This window comes from Eptatretus burgeri, chromosome 13, assembly GCF_056783735.1.
Source record: "Eptatretus burgeri isolate ZD-2024b chromosome 13, Ebu_testis_v1, whole genome shotgun sequence".
Lineage (NCBI taxonomy): Eukaryota > Metazoa > Chordata > Myxini > Myxiniformes > Myxinidae > Eptatretus > Eptatretus burgeri.
In genome coordinates this window covers 39,626,113-39,645,310 of record NC_140973.1, presented here as the reverse complement: position 1 = coordinate 39,645,310, position 19,198 = coordinate 39,626,113, and the positions used below count along the sequence as shown (strand labels likewise).

Genomic DNA, 19,198 nt, shown 5'->3' with positions numbered 1-19,198 from the left:
CCTATCTGCTCACAGGTTTGCATCGGCTGCCCATTGCCTCCACTTCAGATTCTGCTGCATTACATTCTTCCACCAATGGCCACAGCAAACAACTTTAGTGCCATCAGGTGGGCAAAATCCAAGGCCTTCTCCTTGCTTTTCGTGCAAGAATCTGTTTTACTTCTGACATCTCTCCTCCCAATTCCTTCTTGTTTTCCTTCTTCGACAAACATCACAAACGAGCTACTTCTCATTTGTGAAAACCAGACCTGGGTTTAAATAAAGCAAGCCATGGCGCACTCATCACAGTGTGAAATTGGCGGTTTGTTTCTTTGCATCACAAACATTGTGCTGTCTCCAGGAGTGAATCAAATTGCAGCTGGTAGCATCCAAAGCCTGGGTTGTCGTCACAAGATGTGAGTGAGCTGTGTAATTGACTGCAATGGCCATTTTATTTGGCACGTATCAACCTTGTGAATATCAACGGCTGCTCCTTCAAGCTGTCTAATGGGACATAACCAATTGTATTGTCATGGATTGGATCCCATCGCTTTCTGTGGGCAATTTCATCTTGTATCTTGTTCAAGTAGTTGCTTATGTGCAATGTACAGTACTTGTATGTTGTCGGTGTTTTGTAAGAATTTTGTTTTTAGGTTTCTGCCCTCCTCACTCTCCCCCCCCCCCCCCACCCTCCACTCCCTCTCTTCAATTCCCTACTTGATTTGCTCTCTCCTGTCAGGCAATTAAATGTAGAAACTACTACTTTTGGTCTCTGTGAAGGCTTTCATTAACATGCTCTTTGTGTTTGGTTTGGTTTACATTTCTTCACGTTTTCAAAGATGTAATTTTTTTATGTTCTTGCTTTCTCGTAGATTTCTGTATCATGTGAAAACCCTCGGATTTCTTTTTACTTTTATCATTTTGTGCAGCTGCATTTTGACTCATAAACTGGTCTTGGTGAATTCGTCGACGTAAAGCCGATGTATATCGATTCCTTCGAGATAGTAATTTTAATCCTTCGTATAAGCTTCGGGACTGCATTTTATGCATCTTGAGTGTAAACATTTTTTAATGCAAGGTTTACCTTGCATGCCACATTCTTTGCTGATTTGTTTGGTTATAAATGTAAGCATGTTTTTGATGACTTTAACGAATTTTCATTTTCATGAGGGTCTCTTTTGGCTGTGTTGTTTGTCATTGTACCCTGAAGTTGTAGGGGTTGAAGCACAAGGTTTTTCTGTATGTGTCCCAGCTTCCAAGGAATGGATGGTCCTTTAATAACTGTAACAAAATATATTGACCACACTGGACACATTTGGAGAAATGTAAGTACAACCCTAACAACAAATTTTATTTCTTTCCAGTGCAAAGACTTATATCGAGGAGAGCACTGGGTGTATTGTGGGCATTGTTCGCTTAGAGTTACAAAACATTACCAGTTGCTTATACACAAATTCCCATGAGATTTTTCTTTGACACGAGTAAGTTCGTAATTTGATGTGATATTGTTTGCAATGTTTATGTTGACTTTATACTTTGTTTGTATCACAGTGGTCTGAGGAGTATATGTGATTGCAGTGTTGTTTAAAATTTTGGTTTTGTCTCTATTAAAGTGAAATATAGTGGTATTTTCATGATACTTGGCAGAAGATTTCTGGTTATTATTCCCAAGTTTGTTCGAGCTATGTCAAAACTTGCTTCTCTTCGTGGGTCATCACGGAGTCGAAGGCGACCATTTTGATTTTTTTGTGGAAACCGTTTTTAGGTCATCTCTACCGAGATGACCTAATAAAGCCGGACCAAATGTCCGTCCGTCCGTCAATTTTTCTTTCCGATCTTGATGAAACTTAGTATGTGGGTGGAGGTCGATGAGTGTTGCACAACAATATAACTTTTGTCTGGGTTCAAGGTCAGGGTCAAGGTCACGAGGTCACGTAAGTTATAAAAATCGCCATTTTCAAAACCTATCTCGTCTGCCATTCTACAAGATATTCGGCAACTGTTTATTGATTATGATAGTAAAAAATATTATCTTGTATCTAACCGGACAGATTTTTGAATTTCCTTCCCGTTTGATTGTCACGTGATCTGGAAGATGGCCAAAAACGCCGATGCGATTCGCAAAGAAGGAAGGAAGGAGAAATGAAATATAAAACACAATTTTAGCCTTTTATATTTATACATTTTCCACCGAAGGTGCAAAAGTTTCAAAACCCGAAATGTAAACGTCGGCATTTATTTTCAAAATATAATTTCGTGCGCACGTGCCAAAATGCCGAGTCGTCTTTAACCGAGCTGCGCAGTAGTCTTCGGTCATAACTGAACATTGAGAACTTGTGGTATTATAGAGATGACCGTCACCCCCACACGGGGGAAGTTTTTAAAAATTATTTCTACATGACTGAGGCTCATGGAAGAGCAAGGTTACGGTGGCCTGCACAATACTTCACCCACTACCAATCATGCCACATTTAGATGAATTACAAACGATGGAGAAACAATTTTTCAAATTAACTTTTTTTATTTATTCATATTGAAAATTGCTCTAGTTCTGCCAAGTTTGATGGGGATTGTCGATGGACTGCAATCTTCAAGTCTGCCCATAAATGTTCAATTGGCAGCGATGATTTTGTGAAGAATAAATATTTTTTTTGAAGAATGCAGTCAACCTTGAAGAAAAAATAAATAAAAAGAAGTCCTCCAGAATGGCTGAACAGATCGAGGAGAAACTTCACACACGTTCGCAAATCCTTGGGGATACCAGGGTCTTCACAAATAAATAATTCTTCAAAAATCTGGCAGCTATGATTTTTTGAAGTTATTCAGTAAAGCTTTAAAAATCCTCTCCTCCAGAATGGCTGGACAGATTGAAGTGGAACTTCACAAGCATGTTCCCCAAGCCTTAGGGATACCAGGTTGTTCCCAAATAAATCATTCTTCAAAAGAATGGGTCAGCGATTATTTTTTTTTTTGAAGAATAAATGATTTTTTTTTCAAGAAGGTAGTAAACCTTTAAAACTCCTCTCCTCCAAAACGGCTGGACAAATCGAGAGGAAGCTTCTCACACATGTTCCCCAAACCTTTGGGATGCTAGGGCGTTCATGAATAAATCATTCTTTTAAAAAAATTTAAATAAAACAGTTTGCATGAACACACGAATGAAATGCACGTGTTTCTGAGTGAGAAGTGATTTGGAACAAAAAACGGCATCGGAACAAGCAAATGAGTAAAAAAACACTCGTTTTAGGCAAATAAAACAGTTTTTGCATGAATAAGGTTTCTTTAATGTGTGTTGTTTTTCTTATGACAAGCTAAAATACACAATATTTGATGAAAACACACGTTTCTGCATTAGAATCGTGATTTGGAATAAGAGATGGGGTCAGAACAAGCTAATGTGTTAAAAATGCTTGTTAAGCCGCTGTCACACCTTGACGTTTTAGCCAGCGTATGCCGACATGAAAAATTTGGCGAATACGCTGGCACACGTCGAATACGTTATGGGTAAGTTTTGTATACGTTAAGAGCACGCTGGCATACGTCGTAGTACGCCGAGCTCGTCGACAAATTTTGTCGACGTGCTCGGCGTATGACTCGCACGTTCCACATACGCTTGGCCATAAGTTGTAGGCACGTTATACGATCGTCGACACACGTTACTTGTAAGTTACTCATAAGTCGAAGTAATGTCTAGCGTACCCGAAACTTATTTCCAACCTATGAGTAACGTGCTTTGAACCTATGTGTAACGTATCTCCAACGCATATTGACGTATGTAGACGTATTTGACGTCTTCCGGATGACCACAGAACTTAACTAACGTGTTTCTAACTTACAGCTACCGTATAATGGTGTATTGGCAGCGTTTAGGGGAATTGGTATATAAAAATGGGGTTCACAGGAGGAACCCGTCAGTGTTCCAGACTCCATGGTGAGCAGATGTCCATGTCATCCGAGAGATGGAGGATCCGGCAAGGCTGAGACGAGAATACCTACGAGCTGTCCTCCAACATCAACATGACCTCATCGATTTGACACTGTACCCGTTGTGTGCCAATAGAGCCAGGAAAAGAAGAGGTGAACGGAGAAGGAACTGGGTGAGACCATGGATCGGGAGGTGACGGCAGTTTGGCATGTATGACCAGCTCATGGTGGAACTCCGTAACGAGGAGGTCTTCAAAGTTTTCTTCGGCATGACGGTGATGTTGACACTTCGATGTCTAGTGCGGTTATGATTTGAATCGTCGAGCGGCAGCCTTTTAATAGGCTACGCCACGTGATCGTCGGCGATACGCTGCCGTGCTATATGCATAAGTTGGACTATCTTTGGGCATAAGTTGTGAACGCCGACAACACGCGAAGCATTCGTTGGTATAAGTTATCTTTAAGTTATTGAAACGTTCTGTGTACGTTACTAATACGTTATGCATACGTCCAACTCGTTATGAATACACTATTATACGCCCAAAACTGAAAAAATAGTTCAGCGTACACCAGCGTTTTAGATAAATTTTGATACGTTGCCATATGCTGGCTAAATCGTCAAGGTGTGACAGGGGCTTAAGGCAAATGAGAGCATAAACACGCTCAGACCCTGATTTTTATTTCATGCCGTGAACAAACTTTAGTACATCGTGGTTGATGAAGGTTGTGCTGAAGTTATATCGAAACTGTGTGTAGTTTCAAAGAAATTACAAGTGTTGAGGGATGGACAGATGGATGACGCGCACTCCCATAAGCTTCCCTGAACTTCGTTCCAGGTGAGCTAAAATGAAATGTATTAAAGTCTACATTCTGATCACCGCTAACCTGGATTTACCAGAAACATTTAAAATGGCTTCCATTTTCACTATTCACCCATTGGTGAAATGATTCTATTAATGATGAGTATTGCAGCATTTCAGCCTGGTGTTAGCTTAACGGTTAAGGTTGCTGGCTTAAGATCTTGGTGCCCTGAGTTTGAGTCCATGAGTTGACTCAGCCTGTCATCCTTCCAAGGTTGGCACGAGTCCAAGCTTACTGGGGTAATAAGCCATTTGGGTAGCCTTTGTCAGAGTGGCGCCCCGTCCAGCATTGTACTCCTTTGCCAAATTAAACTGCCTCCGTAGCCCGATGCACCTAACGGCATGGAAAGAACGGTTATTATTATTCCAGCATTTCAGGCTTTAGGTGAGCATGACCATCATGGCACACCATTTCCTTTCCAGAGGTAGAACAGGCCACACTGATGGGAAGCTTCAGCCTCTTAGATAAGCTTTATGAAATTTGGAAGTTGCAGCATTCAGTGATTCTTTTTTTGAATCAAAACTTTTAATGCATGATTGTTTGTGTCAACTTTTTAGCCTCTGATGTTGGGCAAAGCTTGTATTTCCTTGTTTTCAGTGATATCTGCTTCTTTAAAAAAAATCATTTTTGTAATTCAGTCTGCAAGTCATTCCATCTTGCATGTGCAGAGCATCAGAGATCAGGCACAAAGCATGAAGTGAATCTGCAGAACGGGTTTTCATCAGAAAGTGCACCAAAAAATGCTGGTAAAAATACCAGTATGGGCTCTGTGTGTTCACATGTTATTTTTGTCTCATCGCTATCCTTATTGTGGATGCAAATAAATCGTATGCGAGACATACGGTGCCATAAAATGATATAATCATTGCATCACAGATATGCACTTTTAATGTTTCAGATTGTGCCAGCATTAAATGTTTTCTTAAACTTGTCTTGTTGGAACAAAACATAGCTTTTTCTTCAATCTTGGAAATGTTAAGTTTACACTTCATACCAACAAATGTAAAGAATCTCACTGGTGTCATCTGTGTTACAAACAGTAACAATGTCTAAAAGCACACAAATTCATGTGCAAATATTGATTGCCAAAGTAATCATTTATTTTGATCAAATCATGTAATTGATGGTTAAATGTGGAAACAGTTTTATGCTCAAACTAGCCTCTGTCCTTGTGGCTGTCCAATCGATCACAAAGCCGTCATGATGATGAGCCTGAATAGTGATTGAAAAGGAGATTTAGCCCTTAAAGATGTTTGAAACTGAAATATAAATGCGGTGTTATTTTCACTCATTTTGTAATTGTACTTGAATGTTCATAGTTTGAGTGGAAGGCAAAAATGATGGGACGAAGCAGGTGTTTATCTGTGATCATGGAGATAATCTAGTGGTTTTGCTCAAAATGTGGAGTCAGGATCTCTTCGTCATTCTCTTGATACAAGGAGCTGGTAAAGCTGCGAAAACCAAAGTGTGGTTGGAGGCATCGCCCTTTCCACCATAAAAGCCCAACTGCAGCCACCACAGCACCCAATAGGACCAATGGTAGCAACGTGGCCAGCAGGATACGATAAGACCTTTGTTCTTGCTTACCTGAACAAATCAAAAATATGAGGGCAGAAAATCAAAACATCTGCAAAGAGGCATCGCAACACAAGTTTTAACGTATTCTTCATCATCATCATCATCCACCCATCATCACCCATCATCATCCACCCACCACCCATCATCCATCACACGCATCATCACCCATCATCCATCACCCTCATCATCACCAATCACCCATCACCACCACCCATCACCATCATCATCCATCACCCTCCATCACCCATCATCATCACCCCCATCACCCATGATCACCATCACCACCACCCTCATCACCATCATCGCCACCCATCATCAATCATCACAATCACCCATCACCCATCATCATCACAATCACCCACCGTCATCATAATCATCCACCATCGCCACCCATCACCATCACCCACCGTCATCCATATCACCCATCACCATCACCCACATCACCCACATCACCCATCACAATCATCATCATCCATCACCCTCATCATCACCCTCATCACCATCATCCATATCACCCATGATCATCATCAATCACCCTCATCACAATCATCCATCACCCTCATCATCATCACAATCAGCCATCATCCATCACCCTCATCACAATCACCCATCACCCATCCCATCATCATCACCCATCATCACCCATCACAATCAGCACCATCACCCATCATCCATCACAATCACCCATCAGCATCATCCATCACCCTCATCATCACAATCACCCATCATCATCCCTCATCCACCCATCACCATCCATCACCCTCAACCATCACCCATCATCCACCCATCATCACCCATCACCCATATAATCATCCATCATCATCACCATCACCCATCATCATCATCCACCATCATCATCCACCCACCACCCATCATCCATCACCCTCATCATCACAATCACCCATCACCCACACCACCATCACCATCATCCACATCATCCATCACCATCATCCACCGTATCCACCATCATCCACCCACCACCCATCATCCATCACCCTCATCATCAATCACTCATCACCATCAATCACCCATCACCACCACCCATCACCCCCATCATCCACCATCACCCATCATCACCATAATCACCCATCATCACTCTCACCATCATCATCTATCACCCATCATCACAATCATCCACCATCACCATCATCATCGCTACCCATCACCACCATCACCATCCCCCAATTGTCATCCATATCACCCATCATCATAATCACCATCACCCATCATCCTACATCATTATCACCGCCACCCATCATCACCATCATCCATCACCTCATCACAATCACCACCCATCATCATCCATCATCACCCATCACCATCACCTTCATCACCATCATCATCCATCACCATCACCCATCATCACCCATCACACATCATCATCACCCTCATCATCATCGCCACCCATCATCGCCACGCATCATCATCATCGCCACGCATCATAATCACCATCACCCATCATCATCCATCATCACAATCACCCACCATCATCACCACCCATCACAATCATCCACCATCACCATCACCATCCCCCATTGTCATCCATATCATTCATCATCACCCATCATCATAATCACCATCGCCCACATCACCCATCACCGTCACCCATCACCATCACCACCACCACCATCACAATCACCCATAATCACCATCATCATCCATCACCCTCATCATCCCCATCACCCATCATAAATCATCACCACCCTCATCATCATCACCACCCATCATCATCACAATCAGCCAAATCACCCATCATCCTCATCATCCATCAGCCATCACAATCACCCATCATCATCACAACCACCCATCATCATCCCTCATCACCCATCATCATCCATCACCCATCATCGCCACCCATCATCATCACAATCAGCATCATCCAACACCCATCATCATCACCATCTCACCCTCATCATCACAATCACCATCACCCATTATCAGCATCATCACCAACCATCACTCATCACAATCACCCACCATCCATCACTCTCATCACAATCACCCATCATCATCACAATCACTCATCATCATCCTTCACCCATCATCACCATCCATCACCCATCACCCTCCTCACCACACATCACCCATCATCCTCACCATCACCACCACTCATCATCATTGCCACCCATTTATCACAATCACCCTCATCATCACAATCACCCACCACCATCACCCATCACCCACACCATCATCACCATCCATCATCATCACCATCATCACCATCCATCATTCATCACCATCACCCTCATCATGACAATCACCCATCACCACCATCATCCATATCACGCATCATCAATCACACTCGTCACAATCACCCATATCACCCATCATCATCATCCATCACCCTCATCATCACAATCACCCATCACTCATCACCCACCACCATCACCCATCATCACAATCACCCATCACCCATATCCCCCATCACCCTGCTCACCCTCATCATCCATCATCAGCATCGGCACCCATCACGATCACCATCCTTAATTATCACCAATCATCACCATCACAATCATCACAATCACCCACCATCATCCTCATCACCACCATCACAATTACCCATCATCGCCACCCATCACCATCACAATCAGCACCATCACCCATCATCATCACCCTCACCATCCATCATCAGCATAATCACCCATATCACCCATCATCATCCATCACCCATCACCCCTCATCATCCATAATCACAATCACCCATCATTATAATCACCCATCAATCATCACCCATCACCGATTATCTTCCATCATCACCCATCACCACCCATCGTCATCACCCATAATCACCATTATCACCCATCACCCATAATCACCATCATCGCCCATAATCACCATAACCCATCATCACCCATCCCCTTCACCATCACCCGTCATCCCCATTATCACACTTTACCCATCACCCATCATCACAATCACCATGATCACCCATATCACCATCACCCTTCATCATCACCACCCATCATCATCCATCACCCTCATCAACACCCATCATCATCCATCACCCTCATCAACACCCATCATCATCCATCACCCTCATCAACACCCATCATCATCATCCATCACCGATCATCTTCCATCACCACCATCATCATCAACACCACCCATCACCATCCTCATCATCACCCATCATCATCCATCACCTTTATCATCACCCATCACCCATCATCACAATCACCCGTCATCATCATCCATCACCATCATCATAATCACCCATCATCCCTCATCCACCCATCATCCATCACCCTCATCACAATCACCCATCACCTTCACCACCCATCATCATCACCCTCATCATCATCCATCACCCATCACACATCATCATCATCACAATCATCATCATCACCACCCTCACCACCATCACCCCTCATCATCCATAATCACAATCACCCATTATCATCATCACCCCTCATCATCCATAATCACAATCACCCATCATCCATCATCATCATCATCTTCCATCATCACCATCACCCATCATCATCCATCACCGATCATCTTCCATCACCCATCACCGTCACCCATCATAATCACCCATTTTCACCCATCACCATAAACACCCATCATCCATTGTCATCACCATCACCATCACCCGTCATCCTCATCATCACCCATCACCATCATCATCACCATCACTATCACTCACCACCATCACCCTCATCATCACAATCATCACTATCATCACCATCACCCATCATTATCACCCATCACCAATCACCCTCAGGGATCACTCTCTAACCCTAACAGCTTGCATCATTGGTTGGGACACGGCGATGCCGCTGATGCAGTGTCCCCCTTACTAGTGCACTGGTGCTCATTTTGCCGACCTCGGAAGGATGACAGGTTGAGTCAACCTCCTGGTGTATACTAATTCAGCAGCTAATGGGGCTTGAACTCAGGACCCGAGGATCTCAAGCCGCCACCCGAACCACTAAGCCAACACCAGGCTCGTTCCGACCCCTATTCAAATACAAGTGACTGTGCTTCAATCCTGCCACTTTTCAGTTTGTTCATTCATTCATTCATTCCCTTGATTGTGTCCAATTGCGGTCCCACTGCCTGTGTGTTTGTCTATTTATAGTCCGTTACCTCACTCTTCCAGAAGCCTCAATCTTGTGGAGAAAAATGAATCTGTCAGAAGACAAAGCTCCAAACAATGTTTGTCTTGCTGATGAGGGCAAAGTCCAAAACAGTGCTATCCAAGACTGACGTTGATTTTTTTTAAAAAAAAAGAAGTTTGTAAATTCATGTAATGAATGAATACTGTCCAATGTAATTCTCTATTTTTTTCAGGGACATGTGGTGTTGAGTCTGTGCTCATGTAAATTTGTCTTTTCGTGGATTATGTGTCCGACAAAGTTCTTTTAAAACTACGAAGAAAACTACCTCATGTAAGAAACCTCCGAGGCCTTATTAAATAGGAACAAAGAACCCCACATAAAGTTAATACACCATTTACTATATTGGGAAGGTGGTATCGCTGTGGGTAGAACAGGAAATGTGCCTTTCCAACATGTCTGAAGAATCAGGAAGGATTACGGATGGTCCGAGCCAATAAGTGGCTTGTCAGAAATTGAGGCAAGTGGGATAGCTCATTATCTCACTTGTGTGAAAAGTTAATGCACCAACAAAAGAACATTTGGGAGCAGGAACCCATCTAACACACTGCCATTGGGTTAATGTCATCTCAACGTAATTTTGTCCATGAGTCAAATGTTGGCCATTGTCCCAACTCTTTTATGCCATGTGCCTGCCGTTGGACAGACATTGGACTGATGTTGGTAAATAGATATCACCTTTACCAACATTGGACCAACGTCAGAAATGCTCTTGCAAATAGTTCAACCTTGTCCAATGTTGATCCAATGTCAGTGTGCCAGCTGGGAAGGCATGGAATGTATGGACAAAGTAGATTAAATGGTGCATGAAGGTTCTAGGGTTTTAATCAGATGGAGTTGCATTGCTAACTTGGAAAATTGGAGAGATGAGTGGGATTGTTTGGATCATACAGGCAGGAGAAATGTAGAGGAAATGAGTAGAGGTGAGTATCGAGTTTGGATTTAAAGGGAATTGCAAGGATTGGGTGATTGGATGAACATGAGAACAACAAAATGCTCTCAGCTTGTCCACAATGCTAAAGTGACAGACTTTCATACTGTCCTCCCCGAGATATTCAAATGATGTTCAAGGCTACAAAATCGACAGCATCAAGTAACACAAGTTGTGTCACTGGTGTGACAGCCAATGGTGAGGAAGCAAACCCCATCTACCGATATAAAACAGTGCGTATTTTCCTGTCCACCTTCATAAGGACAATTTGAGTAGGGGTTTTAAAAGTCAATCTTTTAACACGACTGTGTGTTCACTACGGTCTATTTTTGACGATTAAAAAAACTATAAAACCATTTTCCATAAAAGAGTAATTACGTCTCTTACAAACCGAGCCTCAAGGTGGTGTACAGAAACGTTTTTTTAAAATAACAAATACAAGGCACAGGGAAGTGAAATTTGCTGCACGTGATGTGAAATGCTGTTTTGGGGGTCAACCTTGCACTTGCGTTCCTATAAAGTTTTTATTTTATTTTTTTTGCGGTTTTTATATCTTTGAAGGGTGCTGAAGAAGAATCCAAGTGATAACATCCTGTCAGGTTTGGGCAATTTGCATAATATGCAAATGAAGTCGGCCATTACCAAAATTCAGTTTTTTTGCTATATCTATGGCTATATATTTGATAGGATGGAAATAATGGTGTCTAAACCTAGGTTTTCATGGTCAAGGAATATAATAATACCAGTTACAAGTGTCTGAGATGGTGGCCATCTTGAATTCCAAGATGGTGGCCATCTTGGATTCCAAGATGGTCACCACAGTGTTTGGCTATATCTATGGCTATATATGGGATAGGATGGAAATAATGATTCCAAACCTCGGGTTCAAGGGTCTGGCAGTAATGGGTAAGGATATTGAATGCCTTAAATGGGTCCACGATTATGGGGTGGGGGTGGGGGTGTTCCTATATCGTTTGGCATGTATTGACCAATATCATTTTCTCATTTCAGACACCAGAGTGAGATATGAGCCAATGCTTATTCCATCCATGTAAAGGCAACTTTACAAACAAGCCCTTGTCAACATCTGGTGCAGACCGTATTCGAAGCATCATCCGGGCAAGTAAGATCTATAAAGATGATCTCCATTTGTCTTTGGAGAAAATGCTTGCTGAAGATGAAAACCCATTGGTCCAGTGTCACCGACAATGTGTATCAATTTATACATCACAGGTGTCTATAAAACGATTTCTGAAACATAATGATACTGAAAACACATCACCAGCTCCAAAGCGATCTCGTCGTTCTGATTCGCAAGGAACGACATTTAACTTCCGAGAGCACTGCATATTCTGTGGGGCATTATGTATCATGGATCGCGATCCAAGACATCCAGATCGGTGGAGAAAAGTCACTTTGTGCCATACGGCCGATCGTGCTGCCGATCACACCGACAAGCAAAAGATATTGGACACTTGTTTCGAGCGTCAAGACAACTGGGCAAAGGATGTTGAAATCCGCGTTGGAGCAGTGAGTGATCTACATGCGGCGGATGCAAGATACCACATCGACTGTAGGGACATATTTATGACAGATCATGCTATAGCAGCAACTGTCAGAAGCAGCCTTCATCCGAGTCACATATCTTTGGACTCTTCTTTCCAATCAACTGTATCCGAAATGAAAGCAGATATGACAAAAATATGGAACTCTGTAGATGTTTATAACCTGTATCTTGAAAACGGTGGACAGAAGTTGTCCCATAGAGCCTTAGTTTCTCATCTGTCAGATCATTTTGGGCCTGATTTACTCATTTTAAGTGGTTCAGGTGTTGCCAGCCTTTTGGTATTTCAGAGTAAGGCATCAGGCCTGTTACATCTGGTAAATGATGAAGACGAATTCGATTGTGTATTAGAAAGGGTTGCAAAACGCATTGTCCATGAGACGCAGAGGTTACCAGCTGATAGGAAAGTATACCAAGCTCGTGTAGACATTGATATTGCACTGGACTCTGTCAGTGAAACACTTCGCTCACTGTTAGTTAAAATGTCTGACAAAATGAACTACACTTTGTCAGCTGCTCTCATTGGCAACATTGTCACCAGCATTTTAACCAACCGATCCACCCCTCTTCAGATTGCACTAGGTGTTGTCCTCAATCAGACGTCTCTGATTGAACAGTTCTATGATTGCAGGGTAGCTTGTTCTTATGATGAAATATTGCGGTTCAAAGCTTCAGCAGCAGCAGCAGCGCTCAAGAACTTCACCATCATGGGTATGACCTGTCCCAAAGATGGTATCATTCAAGCTGTTGCAGACAACTTTGACAAACATATCCTTGCAGAACGGACTTGTTAGCACCCATTCCCTTGCCATTGTAATGACTGTTACTGACAGGTACTTGACTGAGGAATCACATCTTGAGACATTCCCTAGACTGACAGCAAATGAAATGCAGCAGCAGGTAATTGATGACATCCCTGTAGAGAGATACAAAGGTCCCCAAAAAACCTGACATGCCTGATACTGAGGCTAAGCGAGCTCTATTGCCATTACGTGTTCTTGCCGCACAAGTGGTATCACTTTTGAGAACCCAATCCCTCGACTTCGACTTCTTGCAAGCCATTGACTCTGAGGGCATACCGGAGTTCAACGGATTGAATACTAAGTTGTCAAGGGAACAGGGCCATACCATAAGACCAGCCACAAGAGCCATTTACCGCCCATTGATCGACATGAACCAAGCTGACCCCGACACAATCCTGACAGTAATGGTGAACACACAAGATCTCACCAATAGCTGCGGACAGCGCATTACCCTCTTCACCAATGACCAACAACTACACAGGGTTGCTGTAGGCATAAAGTGGGTCTACCAAGACCGGTTTCTTAACTTTATACCAAGACGAGGCGGAATGCACCTTCTGATTAGTTTTGTTGGATGTGTTGGATACCGAATGGCAAACACTGGTTTAGAAGAAATCATGAAAACAAGCTTTGGAGGTGTTCCGAAAATGCTTAGTGGGAAAAAGTTTCCTCAAAACGTCAAAGCTCTTCGGCTTGTTGTAGAGGAAGTCCTAAGAGGTTTTGTTGGACAGTTGGAGAGTCACACCGAACTTCAAGAACATCGAGAAGTATTGTCACAAGAGAGCAGGACGACACGACTCTGGGTAGACTGTCTAATCAAGCCCGTTTTTCTTATGATGCTCTTTGTGCGAGATGAACGTGAAGCCGACTGGCCACTACATCTATATGCAGTCAAAGAAATGATGCCGTATTTCTTTGCTGCGGGACATCACCACTATGCCCGTTACGGCCTTTATTACCTGAGGTCGATGGAACGTCTCCCCGATGACATCTTGCATCGTTTCCTGAAAGGGGACCATGTGATGACGCATAAACCCGCTCTCTGGAACGGTATCTGGTCAGACATGTTTATAGAGAGCACCTTTATGCGATACGGCCACGGTGCTTGAGGCATCATAGCGATCACTCTCAAGCTGTCTGCACTCAAACGATGTGCTCTGGGTATGCATGCATGCACCAAGATTGTCAAAGGTGTTGCAGACATGACTAGAGGATACAAAGAGGTTGATGTCATGAGTCATAAAGAAGAGAAACCATTTAGGATCCACGGAGACAACCAAGACAGGTCAAAGATTCGAGAGAAACTGCAATTGTGCATACAGCCACTGGATAATGACGACCATCCAAAAGGCCTAGTGAACATCCAAACCAGACAGATACAACCAGAGTCTGTAAATGTAGAGCACGCTTTTGACATAGGCAAGGCACAGATGATCGCTTTTGAAAGTAGTCTGCCATCTGGCTTCAACGTCCCTCTTTCCAAGAAGGTTGTCACGATGGCCGTCACGAAGAAATCCATCAAGGTTGGGGGCAAAGATGTATACGATGTAAATTTGATATACTCATGGGTGTTGGGGCTTCAACAAACACGAGACATTGACTTACCAACAGTTCTCAAACATGAACTTGCCCCCATGCCGACCTCCATGTTCAAGGAAAATGGCACCATGCGCATAGCGTCAGCAAAGTCTACACTGAAGAAAAAGCTCCAAGTGTTGGTTTCCTCACGTATTGTTCAGAAGGTAGAAGCTGTTATAATTGACGGTTGCACTATCCTCTGGTGTGTCCACTGGCCATGTAAGGGTACAGTCAAAGACTCTGTGGACAATGTGTGCAGCTTCATCATCCGTAAAATGTCGCAGGGGGATGTCTATCTTGTATTTGATCGATACTTCGATTTCAGCATCAAAGGCACAACATGGACAAAAACGGTGTGGTCAGCAAGCCAGTAGACACCATCGCCTAACCCTCCAAAGTCCTCTCCCACCACAAAAGGTCGTCCTAACAATAGCGGACAACAAAGTTCAACTCATCAAGTTGATATGCACAGAATTGCTCAACAGAGGGGAAAAGATGAAGAACAAGCTCGTCCTAACTGGCCAAGACCCTGTACCAATATAAGTCAGCTGCGATGTCCTGAGACAGAGGGAAGATCTAGAGAACTTTCAGGAAGAAGCATATGTAATCATGGTTCATCAGATGTCGAAGCTGGCTGAAGAAGGTGCAACGGCCATCAACGTACTGTGCAATGATACAGACGTCTTCGTACTGCTCCTACATTTCTACCACAAACTTGATCTCACGTGCGGCCTAACAATGGAATCTACTCATTCTGAAAGAGCCTTGGTTGACATAGCAGCATCTGCAAAGAGCATGCTAAAATAGCTCCACAGCTTCCAGCGATGCACTGCCTTTCTGGGTGCGATACTGTTGCGCAACTGTTTGGTGTTGGCAAATCAACTGCCATCAAGATGCTTCAGGCCAGTCAAACACTCGAATGCTTGGGTGAGCTTGATGCTCCAATGTCAACTATTATAGACGAAGCTACCAAATTTATCGCTAAGTGTTATGGATCCACGACTGCTGCAGACATGTCCGACACTAGGGTACAAGTATGGTCCCGGAAAATGGAGCGAAAGAACATGACAGCAGCGCCAAAACTAAAGACACTGCCACCAACAAGCCAAGCATTCGTAGAAAATGTTCGACGTGCTCATTTCCAGACGGCAATTTGGAAGGCGGCCCTTCAATAAAAGCCCCCCAACATGAATCCAGAAGAGTACGGATGGGCGCGAGAGGAAACTTCTAAGTCTCTTCTTCCTGCTCCAATGCCCACAGACGTTGCACTTGCTCCACCACAAATTTTGGAGTTAATAAGGTGTGGTTGTACTTCAGGCACCCCATGTAGAACATCGCAGTGTGGTTGTTGCCCCGCTCATTTACCATGCACTTTCTTCTATGCATGTCATAGAGATTTCAAATATCAATTGCCATAATGAACGTACAAAACAGGTAGAACATGACATTGACAATGACGAGACCGACGAGGAGACTGCTGATGACGCTGACGATGATTGACCTCTATTACGTACTTCGTGCTTCTCGTCCTTATAATGGTACCAGCTATTATCCAAAATGTTGGTTAGAAATAGAATCCACTCCTATCTTCATAGATTTCATGTTGATACAAACTGTCCTATCCCATATAGCCATAGTCCCATAAATGGAATCCAAGATGGCCACTATCTCAGACACTTGTAACTGGTATTATTATATTCCTTGACCATGAAAACCTAGGTTTCGACACCATTATTTCCATCCTATTCCATATATAGCCATAGATAAAGCAAAAAACTGAATTTCGGTAATGGCAGACTTCATTTGCATTTTATGCAAATTGCCCAAACCTGACAGGATGTTATCACTTGGACTCTTGTTCAGCACCCTTCAAAGATATAAAAACTGCAAAAAAAAAAAAAAAAAAAAACTTTATAGGAACGCAAGTGCAAGGTTATGTGGAATTCTGCAGGACTAATGCTTTCAGAGTAAAACAAGTGTTCATTACATCTGTATGATGTCTAATAAATAAAGAAGATATAAGCACACCTTGCGCTAGGCCGAGGCTTCAGACTTTGGAATGCTCACAAGGTTGTACCGTAATAAACGAAATGTTCCATAAGATAAAGAAAATAGTCACATATGTCCATGTTTTGTTTTAAAATAACGCTTTTTCTTGCTACGAAACGTCATATCATCCAGTCTCCTTGAATAATTCAAATAAAATAATTCCAACCCATCATTTTGATGGCTTTTTCTACTAGTTGAAGAGTAAAAGTCGGATGTGTATGCTGGCAGGTGCTGGGGAGCATCATGAACGAATTTTGCATGTAAGACCCAACTTGAATTTCATGTTTCAGGTGGTAACTTTTTCAGTTTTTGATCTCATTGGTGAAGACCAGCCACAACAGATTGTGGGATTGACCTTTCGAGTAGCATCCTTTTCCATTTCATGCATCTGGTGTACAAGGTTGTGTGCACGAATTAGGAAGAGGTTGAAGCGGAGGGCTGCCATACATTTTCCAGCAAATGAGTTGTTAATAATCATGATGAAACAATGCTCGAGGTTTATGCAAACTAAGTTAAAGCGTTTTGAGAACATCAGTGGGATCCTTATATAATTCCTAAAGACAAAATTGGGATTTGAAGCATTTCTTCTTTGGAAATTGTGGAACTGGGATTTTAATTGGGATAAATTGCAGCAAGTTGATGGGATGCAAAGTTTGGTATTCTGTTTGGTCAATGGTACCGAAAGTGTCCTTCAGCACAATTGTTCCAAAAGGCATGATTTTCTGGCAAGACAATGAGCATAATTTTATCATCATACTTTTTGGAAAATTGAACTATTAACTTTCAGACTGTTCAAAGGTGCTGGTGAACAATGAGAAGGGCTTAATGAAAATCCTTTATCATTTAGTTAAGCCAAATAGGCTGATGTGAAGAAAAGGGTTGGTTTTGAGAATGCTACCCTTGGGCCACAAGCTTCCAGAGGAGATTCGTCAGATCCTGAAAAACAGTGGACCAGGACATGAGAATTGTGGAATGCCATACGATATCAAAGATATGGAATATGTCCATAGGAACATGCCATATTTTGTGTTTGGGGGCGAGGGGATCCATTGAGTTACGAGCATAGACACCATCTAACGTGTCCGAAAAACTAGTGTGTCCTTGAACTTCCTCTTTCTGACCTTTTCACCCTGTCATTTACCATAAGTCATCCTCCATCTGCTTGAAAATCAGCTAACATCACAGCATCGACAATAAATGGATGTGTGTGTGTGTGGTGTGTGGTGTGTGGTGTGTGTGTGTGTGTGTGTGTGTGTGTGTGGTGTGTGTGTGTGTGTAGCATACTTTTTGTCTCTTAATTATGGGCATACATCTATTCATCAATTTTGCATGATTGGAATGTACCTTTGAACCCTTTGGACTGCTGAGACCTCTTCGAACTTTGAAGACCCAGATGACCTAAAAGTTCCCGAAGACCCAAAAGTTTCTGAGGTCCCAAAACTCCCCAAGCACCAAAAAGGACCCAGAAGACCCAAATTACCCAAAATTTCCTGAGGACCCAAATATCCAAAAGACCCAAAGAACCATAAGACCCAGAGGACCCACAAGACCCCATAGACTCGACTATAAATGGATGAGGTGTGTGTGTGTGTGTGTGTGTGTGTGTGTGTGTGTGTGTGTGTGTGTGTGTGTGTGTGTGTGTGTGTGTGTGTGTGTGTGTGTGTGTGTGTGTGTGTGATACACCAAAATGATCATCATGATCTCCTGAGTTGATTTGGCTAAATAACTTTTAAAAAGTCGTTAGACTTCCCATGTTTTCAACACACAATGTTAAGGTATATTAAGCACCTTAATACATCCTTCTACCACAGAA

The 19,198-nt window shown here is 42.8% G+C and overlaps 2 protein-coding genes across 13 annotated transcripts in view; one reads left to right on the top strand and one right to left on the bottom strand.

Moving 5' to 3' along the window:
* The window catches only part of LOC147014270 (protein LMBR1L-like), a 119,791-nt gene extending 118,184 nt beyond the window's left edge, over positions 1 to 1,607 (top strand). For 11 of the 12 annotated variants that reach the window (XM_085852092.1, XM_085852093.1, XM_085852094.1 and 8 more), the window contains one exon: positions 16 to 1,607. In XM_085852092.1, the coding sequence (XP_085708218.1) occupies positions 16 to 98 (83 nt within the window). In that variant the 3' untranslated portion in view covers positions 99 to 1,607. The remainder of the gene's footprint in view (positions 1 to 15) is intronic. The other variant, XM_085852084.1, reaches the window with a different exon arrangement.
* A 1,629-nt stretch (positions 1,608 to 3,236) lies between these two features.
* The window catches only part of LOC147014269 (macrophage mannose receptor 1-like), a 150,372-nt gene continuing 134,410 nt past the window's right edge, over positions 3,237 to 19,198 (bottom strand). Inside the window, exon 30 of the mRNA XM_085852082.1 lies at positions 3,237 to 6,351. Coding sequence (XP_085708208.1) covers positions 6,146 to 6,351 — 206 coding nt within the window. The 3' untranslated portion in view covers positions 3,237 to 6,145. The remainder of the gene's footprint in view (positions 6,352 to 19,198) is intronic.